The 13726-nt window shown below is 42.5% G+C and overlaps 2 protein-coding genes across 2 annotated transcripts; both read right to left on the bottom strand.

Annotated features, from left to right (window-relative positions):
• Positions 1–349: 349 nt before the first annotated feature.
• On the bottom strand, positions 350–12585 carry LOC127140495 (protocadherin gamma-A5-like; the record flags this gene model as incomplete). Its single annotated transcript, XM_051068376.1, has 3 exons — positions 12169–12585; positions 1818–2141; positions 350–508 (listed from the first exon to the last, which is right to left on the bottom strand). Coding segments are annotated over exons 1-3 (882 nt in total), but the record flags the coding sequence as incomplete, so codon positions are not given.
• On the bottom strand, positions 8043–11341 carry LOC108899959 (protocadherin beta-11-like). Its single transcript, XM_051068378.1, is given in 2 exon segments — positions 8043–8659; positions 8661–11341. Coding segments are annotated over 2 exon segments (2502 nt in total). The 5' UTR covers positions 10707–11341; the 3' UTR covers positions 8043–8203.
• Positions 12586–13726: the final 1141 nt, after the last annotated feature.

Genomic DNA, 13726 nt, shown 5'->3' with positions numbered 1-13726 from the left:
GAGATACAACTGTGCATATTTATGGCCATTTGGGCTGGACAGGACCTTAATATTAAAATGTGTAGTTGGGTGTAATGTATAACCATGTAAAGCGTTAATGCTAACATCCGGGTCGGTGGCACTCACTTTAATATTTCGGTTCCTGGAAGAGCAGATTCTAGTATTTCTAAATGCATTTCTCTCATGAAACACGGGTGCATTATCATTAACATCCAGCACTTCCACTACAACGCTATGTAGTTGCATTGGATTCGTCATTATCATTTCAAAATTCAAACTGCAGGGCGATGTCTGCCCGCAGAGCTGCTCTCTATCTATTCTTTCTCCACCACCAGAATCCTTTGTCTACATCAAGCTTAATGTACTCGCTGTTATCACCGCTAACAATTCGGGCACCGCCTGATTTCAGCCTTTTAGCGTCGAGACCTAAATCTTCAGCCACATTTCCTACAAAGGAGCCCTTCCTCATCTCCTCGGGGACAGAGTAGCGGATCTGGCAGACCGTCGCCTCAATGAAAAAAACAAGGATGAAGGCCCGTACTTGCCATTTAATCGTGGACTCAGAGCTGATAAGAGCCATATTTCGGCAGCAATCCGCCCAACTCCACGTTAAAGTATGTCGCAAAAAGCCTGCCTATTACCCCGTATAGTTCCTCTGTTGATGTCTTTATAATCCACAGTGTGACAATCAGTCTAAAAATCACTAGTGAAAATAAAGACCGAATGTCCTGCTCTCCGAGGTACACTAAGGAGAGGACTGGGGGTGTAACTGCATTTCTACAAAAGCTTCACATATGCTTTGAAGACCAACAGCGGCCTTAGAGTCCGATATGAAAATAACAAGTGCTGTCAGAACAGAAAGGAAATAACTAATTTGATGAGCCGTTTAATGTGTACAACTGATGTTCAAAAGAATCTAAAAGTTATGTTTAATTCAGTGTGTGCATGTAATATATTTACCACCAGACAGCCACAGATGATTAGATGTAGAGAAAGATGTTTAAATGACAGAGTGGGAGAAAGTGGGAGAGCAAAATGCAGTACAGCAAAGAGACGTGTTAAGTAAAAGCACTCTGTTGTCGTATTACTGCGCTTGATTTCTCCCTCCAGAAATGACTTAACTCGAAACAGAAAGTCCATGCATATTTTCGCATAACAGACAGAAAATATCCATGTGGTACAGAAATAAATACCAGTACAGGTAATATTGCCCGTGTGCATCTTCGTTACTGACTCCCTTGCACTTCAGTAAAGTGGCTTAACTCTGAGAGGAGCTGTCCAACACTAGTAGTACTGAGGAAGCCCCTGAACATGTAGTGAGAAAAGCCATAATAAACAAGTAGTATATGTAAAAATACACTATAACTGATGCACTGTAAGTTTGTGAAAAACGATAGCTCAAAAACCAACCTCTAGAGGAGAGTCTGGTTCGTCCAGGATGCCCTTTTCACTCTGTATCCGCTGCATCGTCCCTGTAGAACTGGGGTCCATTATCAACACGTTCTGACTACCAGCTCTGCCGAACTTACAGTCACTCTTCCTGGAGTCAGTCGTCCTGCACACCTCGTAATTGTACACGTGTTGGAGAGTCCCTGTCCCCAAAGTGTCTGAGTAACGTGGTGGATAATATGGAATCACAGGGAGATTGGAGTGATACAGGATGCGAGACTGTCTCCATCTGTAGATCTTCACTGATATAATAACCACTAAACACGTGATGAAGAGGAAGGAAACTACAGCCAGAGCCAACACTAAGTAAAAAGTCAGGTTGTCATTGTACTCCTTGTCCTGGGTAAAATCAGTGAACTCGACAGAACTTCAGGGAAGCTGTCCGCCACCGCCACGTTAACAATGACTGTAGCTGAACGAGAGGGCTGCCCGTTGTCCTCCACTATAACAGTCAGTCTTTGTTTCACTGCATCTTTATCAGTCACTTGGCGGATAGTTCTTATTTCTCCATTTTGTAAGCCCACTTCAAACAGCGCCCTGTCTGTGGCTTTCTGCAGTTTATAGGAGAGCCAGGCATTCTGTCCAGAGTCCACATCAACAGCCACCACTTTAGTCACCAGATAGCCCACATCTGCTGAACGAGGCACCATTTCAGCCACCAGAGAGCCACCAGTCTGGACTGGGTACAGAACCTGGGGAGGGTTGTCGTTCTGGTCCTGGATCAGTATTCTAACAGTAGCCACCGAGCTCAGAGGAGGGGATCCAGCATCACGAGCAGTCACGTTAAATTCAAACCACTTAATCTGCTCAAAATCAAACGACCTCACTGCATGAATAACACCCGTTTCTGAATTTACTGCACTAAAGAAGACACTGCTACCCCATTAATCTCTTTCTCCTCCAGAAAGTAAGAAACTCGAGCGTTTTGGCCCCAGTCTGCATCACTGGCACTGAGAGTAAACACAGAAAAACCAGGAGAGTTGTTCTCTGGTATCGTCTTACTGTATTCTGATTTATAAAATTTGGGTGGGCTGTCATTCACATCAGACACTTTTACATTGATGTTTTTACTGCTAGACAGAGGCGGGGAGCCTTGTCAGACACGGTTATGGTGATGTTATACTCAGGAATACTTTTCTCTGTCTAAGAAGTTTTCAGTCACTATGGTGTAATATCCAGTTAAGGAAGACTCAATTTTGAAGGGTAAGTCAGAATTAATGGAGCATTTGACAACACCGTTGCCATCAGAGTCTTCGTCGTCGACATTAACAACAGCTATAGTTGTACCTGGGGTGAATCCTCGGATATAGAGTTAGAAAATGACATAAGCTGTATCGTTGGGACGTTGTCATTCTCATCAATTATTTGAATAATAACTTTGCACGTGTCTGTATATCCCCGTGGTCACTAGCCTGCACGTTTAATTGATAAGTCTTTGATTTTTCAAAATCTAGTTTACCTGCAACTTTAATCTCTCCAGTTTTAACATTGACTTCAAAAAGCTGCTTCGCTTCTCTTGCAACATGAGCTATGAGTAAGTTACTTCACCATAATGTCCTTTATCTGCATCATTTGCACTAACAGTGGTTACCACTGTTCCTTCAGGAGAATTCTCCTTGACATCTGCTTTATAAACAGGCTGGCTGCACACTGGCGCATTATCGTTAGCATCTAGCACAGTGATATGAACACGCACTGTTCCCGATCTATGTGGCTCACCGCCATCTGAAGCAATCAGCACGAGTGTGTGAGTCTCCTCTTTCTCTCGGTCTAAAGGGTCTTGTAAAACCATTTCGATAAATCTGCCTCCATCCGGTTGATTCTGTACCTCCAATTTGAAATTATCTGAGGGTTTCAGGGTGTATTTCTGAATATCGTTAATACCAACATCAGGGTCGTCTGCACTCTCCAATGAGAAACGAGTCCCCGATGCAGCATTTTCAACTATTTTCAAATTGACTGCATCCTTTGGGAACAGTGGACTGTTATCGTTAATATCTGTTACCTCCACTGTTACCCGATAAAGCTGGATTGGATTTTCTAAAATCACCTCAAAACTAAAGCTACATGGCGTCGTCTTTCCACAAAGCTCTTCCCGGTCGATTCGCTCTTTAATAACAAGGGTGCCTTTGTCTCGGTTTAAATCGACATACTGTCGGCTTCCTTTTGTAATAATACGAGCTTTACCCGATATGAGCCTCGCCACATCCAAGCCTAAATCTCTAGCAATGTTTCCAACAAAAGAGCCCTCTGCCTGCTCCTCCGGTATGGAATACCGAGCCTGTCCACTCACTGAGCTCAGCCTGCAAAGACAAAGAATGACAACCAGTGTCTGCCATCGGCCTCTGTGAGCTATTTTCCTTATACAAGCCATCATAAATCAAAGGTACCCACGCAGTGATCCCGTTCAATGGAAAATTAAAATAATTACATCCATAAATGGAAATGGTAAAGGTATTTTCCGCGTGAAATTCCACTCTCGACCTTAACGGGCCAGACCGTCTTCTTTCCAAGCAGTACAACACCAAATGGAGTTAAAGGGGTGGGCCGCTGTACAGCTTATTTAGACAGTTAAGTCAGTGATGTATCAACAGCGGCGCTCAGAGCCCACATACGGTAATGTATGTGGTGTGCACATTATTAGGAACAGTTTGTATCCGAATCAAATGTCTAGTTATCAGTCTAACAGCGACATTTTGGAATAACGTAAATGGACAGCATGAGTGAAGCCTATGTTTTTACACTGACCAGGCTCTGTTCCACAAAATCAGCTTAAGTTCAAGATGGTAGTAAAATGGCTTTGTTTTCTCATTTAATTAAAACTAATTCCCTAAAGATCACGACTGGTGCTGTAAGGGTGAAACATTAATGAACTTAGCTCTAAAAATATGCACGTTAGCGTCAAACACACAAACAGTATTACAATCTAACTACCAAAAAATAGAATGGATAAGGAAAATCAGAGGACAGAGATATGGCCTTGTCTGGTCTTTTTGTATTCAATGGTTGTACCATCTAGATTTTTGGATTTTCCCTGTTAAGTGTCTACACAGTTTTCAGTAACAGCGACAAAACCGCCATGAAAAAAAGAAGAATAAAATTGTAAAATGGTTGCTGCCAGGTCCACCGACTGACCTATTCATTGAGGATTACCTCTGTGAATAGCATATTGGTCCTAAAACAACTTCCAGACTCCGGTTAGTGTGATTCTATACCTAATTCTCTTATTGTGTCGATATGGTATTAGACAGTTCAGTGAAACTATTAATAGCCCGGCTTGAACTACAAGTGGTAAAGAGAGGTGTTTCAAAGTGAATCCATCGACTGGTCCAGCACCATGGACAGCGATACTAAAGCGCTGTTGACAGCCGCACTCTTTGCTCTCAATACTTCAGGAGGAAAAACAATGACAAAATTAGATAGATAGATAGATAGATAGATAGATAGATAGATAGAGAGAGAGAGAGAGAGAGAGAAATTATACACTCACCAAAGTTGACATCTGAGAACAGTTGCCTGACAACTGTTTTTCCACCTGGGGTGTATCAGTCCCAGCTCCATCCACACTCACTAAACTTTGACTCATCGGTTGCATATATTTCATGTCACTCTTCCTGGAGTCAGTCGTCCTGCACACCTCGTAATTGTACACGTGTTGGAGAGTCCCTGTCCCCAAAGTGTCTGAGTAACGTGGAGGATAATATGGAATAACAGGAGATTGGAGTGATACAGGATGCGAGACTGTCTCCATCTGTAGATTTTCACTGATATAATAACCACTAAACACGTGATGAAGAGGAAGGAAACTACAGCCAGAGCCAACACTAAGTAAAAAGTCAGGTTGTCATTGTACTCCTTGTCCTGGGTAAAGTCAGTGAACTCCGACAGCACTTCAGGGAAGCTGTCCGCCACTGCCACGTTAACAATGACTGTAGCTGAACGAGAGGGCTGCCCGTTGTCCTCCACTATAACAGTCAGTCTTTGTTTCACTGCATCTTTATCAGTCACTTGGCGGATAGTTCTTATTTCTCCATTCTGTAAGCCCACTTCAAACAGCGCCCTGTCTGTGGCTTTCTGCAGTTTATTAGGAGAGCCAGGCATTCTGTCCAGAGTCCACATCAACAGCCACCACTTTAGTCACCAGATAGCCCACATCTGCTGAACGAGGCACCATTTCAGCCACCAGAGAGCCACCAGTCTGGACTGGGTACAGAACCTGAGGAGGGTTGTCGTTCTGGTCCTGGATCAGGATTTTCACAGTCACATTGCTACTGAGTGGAGGAGAGCCTCCATCCTGAGCTTTGACTGTAAATACAAGCTGCTTGATCTGTTCATAATCAAATTTGAGCGCACTGCATGTATAAGTCCAGTTTCAGAGTTTATGGACACATAAGAAGAAACTGGGTTGCCACTGACCTGTGTGTCCTCCAGGAAATAGGAGATTCTCGCGTTTTTGATTCCAGTCAGAGTCCCGCGCGGCTGACAGTGGTGATAGACATTCCAGGGGAATTATTCTCTTTGACGTAAGCAGAATATGAAGTTTTGTCAAACAATGGGGCCGTTATCGTTTACGTCAGAGATTCTAAGTTGTAATGTGACGGAGCTAGAGAGAGGTGGAGAACCTGAATCAGTGGCTATTATTGTGATATCGTATTCAGAAGTAGTCTCTCTGTCAAAATGCTGGTCCGCCACTAAATTGTAGTAGTTAGTTAGAGACGACTGGATTTTTAACGGAAGTGTTTTGTCTTATAGCACATTTTATTTGTCCATTTTTCTCTGAGTCAGCGTCTTTGACATTGATAACAGCTATTGTCGTGCCCAGAGGGGCATCTTCTGATATAGTATTAGAAAATGACATGATATTAATAACCGGAACATGTCGTTAACGTCAATAACATCAATTATAACTTTACTGGTCCCAGTCAAACCGCCTCGATCCCTTGCCTCTAACCTCAGCTCATATTCTTCTCTTTTTCAAAGTCAATGAGTCCGGCAACTGAAATGACACCTGTGTTTTCATCGATGCTAACATATCAACCGTACTGCCTTTTATTTTCGAAAAATTGAAAATTATTTCACCATAAGAGCCACTATCTGCATCAGTAGCGTTAACTGTTGTAATATAAGTTCCCTTTGGCGCATTTTCCACAACGACGGCCCTGTAAACTGACTGGTTGAAAACGGGGGCATTATCGTTTGCATCTAAGACAGATACTTTTATATTCACAGTACCTGATCTTTGTGGATTTCCACCGTCTACAGCTATTACTTTTAGAGGGAGAGTGGGGTGCTCCTCTCTGTCTAATGGCTTCTGAAGCACCAATTCTGCGTATTTTACTGCCGTCTGGATTTGCATGTTGTTTCAGAATGAAATAATTATTGGGAGAAAGAATGTAATTTTGTAATGCATTTACTCCAACGTCAGGATCAACTGCGCTTTCGACAGGAAATTTTGCTCCAACCATAGCAGATTCGCTCATTTCAAACTGAATGTCTGTATTTGGAAAGAAAGGAGCATTATCATTTATATCTAAAATTTCGACAGTGACACGATGAAGTTCGATCGGATTTTCTAAAATCATTTCAAAGCTGAGGCTGCACGGTGTCACATCTCCACAAAGCTGCTCTCGGTCTATTCTCTCATTCACGACAAGAATCCCTTTGTCTGTCTTCAGCTCGGTGTACTGGATGTTTTCTCCACTGACGATGCGGGCACGGCCAGCACGGAGCCTTTGCAGATCCAGACCGAGGTCTTGTGCTACACTGCCAATAACGGAACCTTTTTTCATCTCCTCTGGGATAGAATAACGAATCTGGCCAGTCACTCTATCGCCCACAGAAGTAAGCAAGATGAGAAATCCCAGTTTCCATTGTAATATACAAGATAATCGCCATCTTACATTTCTAGAGTAGAGGTGGCCTCGGGTTTCCATATCAGCAAAAATAAAACCTACTAATGAAGTCTCCTCACTTAAGGAAAATAAACACGAGATTGTAGTCCACTTTAAAATGTATGGTGCTTTGAGATAACAACGCGGTCTTCGTATATTCCAAACACGAATTTGTAAAAAGATTGGCTCTTCACGCCCTGTCCTCCCACGAAGGACTATAATTCCACTGTCATGGCCCAACGACGATACAGAGGAAAGGGAAGGGGAAGGCTCGCTGTGAACACTAACATCGTTTTGCTAACCAACAGCGTCACTTAGAGTCCAAATCCTGAACTCCTCAGAGTGGGGCCCCGAGGCCAAGTATTTAATGCATATGAATATGTGAATTTAGAGCTCGAATGTTTACTATCACTACATTTACGTTACCCTGAAAAACGGAGTCAAATGAAGTACTGAAACAACAGCAAAAGCAGTGCAAACACTGCAATGGCATTCAATCAAATATTGTTGGATAAATGTTAGAAATATTACATGACGTTCAAAAAGCAACACATAACTATAATATATAAAGGAATGGGGTGTCGCTGTCTATGGTACTGAAAGCATCATGAGTACAGCAAAGGGACAGCAGGAGCCAGAGCAAAGGTGAGAAAGAAAAGAACTAAAACACTGATATTAAATATGTGGAAACTCTATTCACTATGGTCCGCTATAATGTGCAGAGACTTAAAAGTTATTTCTTCTAAAACGGAAAACAACAGTCACATTCATTAAACAAAGTCCACCACTTGATTGCTGCCGTATAGTGGCACATTACTGATTTCGCTACAACTGGCAGGTTAGAATAAAAGCACAGTAAGCAATCAGCAGGAAGAGAAGTAGTGGGATTTCGAGCGCAAAGCTCCAGAGATTGGGTCAGGTGATAAAACTGAACTAACCTCTAGAGGAGAGTCTGGTTCATCCAGGATGCTCTTTTCACTCTGTATCCGCTGCATCGTCCCTGTAGAACTGGGGTCCATTATCAACACGTTCTGACTACCAGCTCGGCCGAACTTACAGTCACTCTTTCTGGAGTCAGTCGTCCTGCACACCTCGTAATTGTACACGTGTTGGAGAGTCCCTGTCCCCAAAGTGTCTGAGTAACGTGGTGGATAATATGGAATCACAGGGAGATTGGAGTGATACAGGATGCGAGACTGTCTCCATCTGTAGATTTTCACTGATATAATAACCACTAAACACGTGATGAAGAGGAAGGAAACTACAGCCAGAGCCAACACTAAGTAAAAAGTCAGGTTGTCATTGTACTCCTTGTCCTGGGGTAAAGTCAGTGAACTCCGACAGCACTTCAGGGAAGCTGTCCGCCACCGCCACGTTAACAATGACTGTAGCTGAACGAGAGGGCTGCCCGTTGTCCTCCACTATAACAGTCAGTCTTTGTTTCACTGCATCTTTATCAGTCACTTGGCGGATAGTTCTTATTTCTCCATTCTGTAAGCCCACTTCAAACAGCGCCCTGTCTGTGGCTTTCTGCAGTTTATAGGAGAGCCAGGCATTCTGTCCAGAGTCCACATCAACAGCCACCACTTTAGTCACCAGATAGCCCACATCTGCTGAACGAGGCACCATTTCAGCCACCAGAGAGCCACCAGTCTGGACTGGATACAGAACCTGAGGAGGGTTGTCGTTCTGGTCCTGGATCAGGATTTTTACAGTCACGTTGCTACCGAGTGGAGGCGAGCCTCCATCCTGAGCTTTGACGACGAAAACCAATTGTTTAACTTGCTCATAATCAAACGAGCGAACTGCATGTATCACTCCACTTTCTGCATTTACAGACACAGACTGAGAAACTGGAGATCCGTCAAGATCAGAATCCTCCAGAATATACGATATGCGAGCGTTTTGGTTTTCATCAGGATCTTTAGCTCTCACAGTGACAAGAGAAACGCCTGGAGAGTTATTCTCCGCAATAAAAGCGCTGTAAACACCTTGTGAAAACACTGGAGAGTTATCGTTCACATCAGAGACCTTTAAATGAAAGGTTCTTTTTGTGGAGAGAGGAGGCATTCCTGCATCTGTCGCAACAACAGTGATGTTATAGTCTGAAACACGTTCACGATCTAATACAGTATCAGTCACCAATGTATAGTAATTTCTTAAATTGGATTTTATTTTGAAAGGTGCGTTTTGTTCTATTCTACAGTTTACTTGTCCGTTATCACTTGAATCGAGATCTTTTACATTTATAATGCCAATTGTTGTACCGGGAGGGGAGTCCTCTGACACAGGACTAGTGAACGACATGACGCTAATAGTAGGGGCGTTGTCATTCACATCAGTAACTTCAATTATCACTTTACTTGAATCCGTTAAACCTCCCTGATCCTTTGCATCAATTCTGAGCTCATATTTCTTATCCCTCTCAAAATCTATTGGGCCCGAAACAGACAACACACCAGAGACTTGATCTATGGACAACAAGTCAGCTATATTGCTCTTCACATTTGAAATTGAATATGTGATGTAACCATTCGACCCACTATCTACGTCTGTAGCATTAACAGTAACGATTTTAGTCCCCTTTGCTGCGTTTTCTATCACCGTGGCCTTATAAACAGACTGATTGAAAACGGGCGCATTGTCATTGGCATCTAAAACTACTATGTTTATATTTACGGTTCCAGATCTCTGTGGATTTCCACCATCTACTGCTATAAGCTTCAAAGAGAGACTGGGAACCTTTTCTCTGTCTAACTGTTTCTGAAGCACTATCTCTGCATATTTACTCCCGTCTGGATTTACATGTTGCTTCAAAACGAAATTGTCGTTTGAGGTTAAAACATAATTTTGCAGGCCATTGACGCCGACATCAGGATCTTCTGCACTGTCCAGCACAAATCGCGCCCCAATGTTAGCGGACTCGCTTATATCTAACATAATATCTGACTTCTTGAAAACGGGAGGATGATCATTCACATCTAACACTTCAATCGTTACGTGGTGTAGCTCCATGGGATTTTCTAAAATCATTTCAAAGCTGAAACTGCACGGTGTCACGTCTCCACAAAGCTGCTCACGGTCTATTCTTTCATTGACGACTAAAATGCCTTTGTCTGTTTTCAGCTCAGTGTACTGATTGTTCTCTCCGGTGACGATACGGGCTCGACCAGAATGAAGCCTTTTCAGATCCAAACCAAGATCCTGTGCTACATTACCGATAAGAGAACCCTTCTTCATCTCCTCCGGTACTGAGTAGCGGATCTGACCAGCTACGATTTTAAAGAAGAAAAGCAAAAAAATTACCATTGCCGGTTGGAATCCGAAATACAAACGCCATTTGCAGAGCAGCTGCTGATACGCCATGTCAGAATGGGAAATTTTCAGGGAAAAAGGAACCGTGATCTTCGGATCTGCATCCAGTAATATAAAGTCCTCCAGAACTGCGTGGTTAAGATATTATTTAAAAAAACAAAACAACAAAGCAACCAGAGTCCAAAAAGTATTTCTCATCCAAGATATATGCGTTTACTGATGATGCCTCTAAGACTACTTCAGTGTGATTTCACAAAGAACATCACTGAACTGCAACAGGGAGGTTGTTGATTACACATTATATTCTTGTTCAACAGCGTCACTTAGAGTCCAAAGTGTGTACCACAACACAGCGAAAAGCTTGAAAGAGCATAATAAACATCCAAACCGAGGGGAAAAGGATAAACACTGATGTGTGTATTATCACGGACAGATTAAATAAATAAAAATACATATGCAAATTTTGAGAGCCTTGCCAGTAGGTACATGTTTTGATAATAATGAAAATTGGTTTTGTTGTTGTTATAATGATAATTATTGTTATTACTATTATACAGTAAATAGTATAAGGTGAATTTCTCATTAGAAGTTATGTTGGAAATGGAAAGTTATCAAACAGGAAGTATTGTATATTAAAGAGGAGCTGTCCGCACTGTGGTACTGAAAAACATCGCGCTCACTTGTTGTGGGGTTAAACTACAACCAACGACTCATTGCAATTTAATTTCAGTTCAGACAAAAAAAAGATTCCAAAAATAAACAAGTTGCGTCTTGCACCTCACCTCTAGAGGAGAGTCTGGTTCATCCAGGATGCTCTTTTCATTCTGTAACCGCTGCATCGTCCCTGTAGAACTGGGGTCCATTATCAGCACGTTCTGACTACCAGCTCTGCCGAACTTACAGTCACTCTTTCTGGAGTCAGTCGTCCTGCACACCTCGTAATTGTACACGTGTTGGAGAGTCCCTGTCCCCAAAGTGTCTGAGTAACGTGGTGGATAATATGGAATCACAGGGAGATTGGAGTGATACAGGATGCGAGACTGTCTCCATCTGTAGATTTTCACTGATATAATAACCACTAAACACGTGATGAAGAGGAAGGAAACTACAGCCAGAGCCAACACTAAGTAAAAGTCAGGTTGTCATTGTATTCCTTGTCCTGTGTAAAGTCAGTGAACTCCGACAGCACTTCAGGGAAGCTGTCCGCCACCGCCACGTTAACAATGACTGTAGCTGAACGAGAGGGCTGCCCGTTGTCCTCCACTATAACAGTCAGTCTTTGTTTCACTGCATCTTTATCAGTCACTTGGCGGATAGTTCTTATTTCTCCATTCTGTAAGCCCACTTCAAACAGCGCCCTGTCTGTGGCTTTCTGCAGTTTATAGGAGAGCCAGGCATTCTGTCCAGAGTCCACATCAACAGCCACCACTTTAGTCACCAGATAGCCCACATCTGCTGAACGAGGCACTATTTCAGCCACCAGAGAGCCACCAGTCTGGACTGGGTACAGAACCTGAGGAGGGTTGTCGTTCTGGTCGTGGATCAGTATTTTAACAGTCACATTGCTACTGAGTGGAGGTGAACCTCCATCCTGCGCTTTGACAATGAAAACCAGCTGTTTGATTTGCTCATAATCAAACGAGCGAACTGCATGTATCACTCCACTTTCTGCATTTATAGAAACATACTCAGAAACTGGAGATCCACCGGTATTAGTATCTTCCAAAATATACGATATTCGGGCGTTTTGGTTTTCATCAGGATCTTTAGCTCTCACAGTGAGAACAGAAACGCCTGGAGAGTTATTCTCTGGAATAAATGCGCTGTAAACACCTCGTGGAAAAACCGGGGCATTATCGTTCACATCAGAGACCTTTAAATGAAAGGTTCTTTTTGTTGACAGAGGAGGCATTCCTGCATCTGTCGCAACAACAGTGATATTATAGTCTGAAACACTTTCACGGTCTAATACAATATCAGTCACCAATGTATAGTAATTTCTTAAATTGGATTTTATTTGAAAGGTGCGTTTTGTTCTATTCTACAATTTACTTGTCCGTTATCACTTGAATCGAGATCTTTTACATTTATAATGCCAATTGTTGTACCGGGAGGGGAGTCCTCTGACACAGGACTAGTGAACGACATGACGCTAATAGTAGGGGCGTTGTCATTCACATCAGTAACTTCAATTATCACTTTACTTGAATCTGTCAAACCTCCTTGATCTTTTCCTTCTATTCTAAGTTCATATTTTTTGTCTTTTTCATAATCAATAGAGCCTGTTATTGAAATGACGCCAGTTTTTTCATCAATTCTAAACAAATCACTTAGACCACTGTTCAGATCTGAAAAATAATACGTAACAATACTGTTTGACCCGATGTCTGCGTCACTGGCATTAACAGTGGTAACGTAAGTATCTCTGGGAGAATTTTCCATCACTGTAGCTTTGTACACAGATTGATTAAATACAGGTGCATTGTCATTGATATCAAGAACAGTCACATCTATATTTACTGTACCAGATCTCTGCGGACTTCCACCGTCTACAGCTATCAGCTTTAGAGACAGATGAGGATTTGTCTCTCTGTCTAATGGCTTCTGAAGAACCATCTCTGCGTATTTCTTTCCATCTGCATTTGAGTTTTGTTTTAAAACAAAATTGTCATTCTCGGTCAAAAAATATTCTCTGAGTCCATTAACACCCACATCTGGATCTTCTGCACTAGTCAGTGGAAATCGAGATCCAGTATTAGCGGATTCACTGATTTCAAAATGGATGCTGTTTCTTTTAAACGTGGGCGAATGATCATTTATGTCTGTTATTTCAACTGTAATTTGATATAGCTCCATCGGGTTTTCTAAAATCACCTCAAAGCTGAAACTACACGGTGTCACGTCTCCACAAAGCTGCTCTCGGTCAATTCTATCATTGACGACTAAAATCCCTTTGTCTGTCTTCAGCTCGGTGTACTGGATGCTCTCGCCGGTCACGATACGGGCCCGACCGGAACGAAGCCTTTTCAGATCCAAACCAAGATCCTGTGCTACGTTACCGACTAGGGAAC

The sequence above is a fragment of the Lates calcarifer genome, unplaced genomic scaffold (genome assembly GCF_001640805.2).
Source record: "Lates calcarifer isolate ASB-BC8 unplaced genomic scaffold, TLL_Latcal_v3 _unitig_4495_quiver_2001, whole genome shotgun sequence".
NCBI lineage: Eukaryota > Metazoa > Chordata > Actinopteri > Centropomidae > Lates > Lates calcarifer.
Note: the sequence above shows the minus strand (reverse complement) of the source record. Positions and strands in the feature narration are given on the sequence as shown.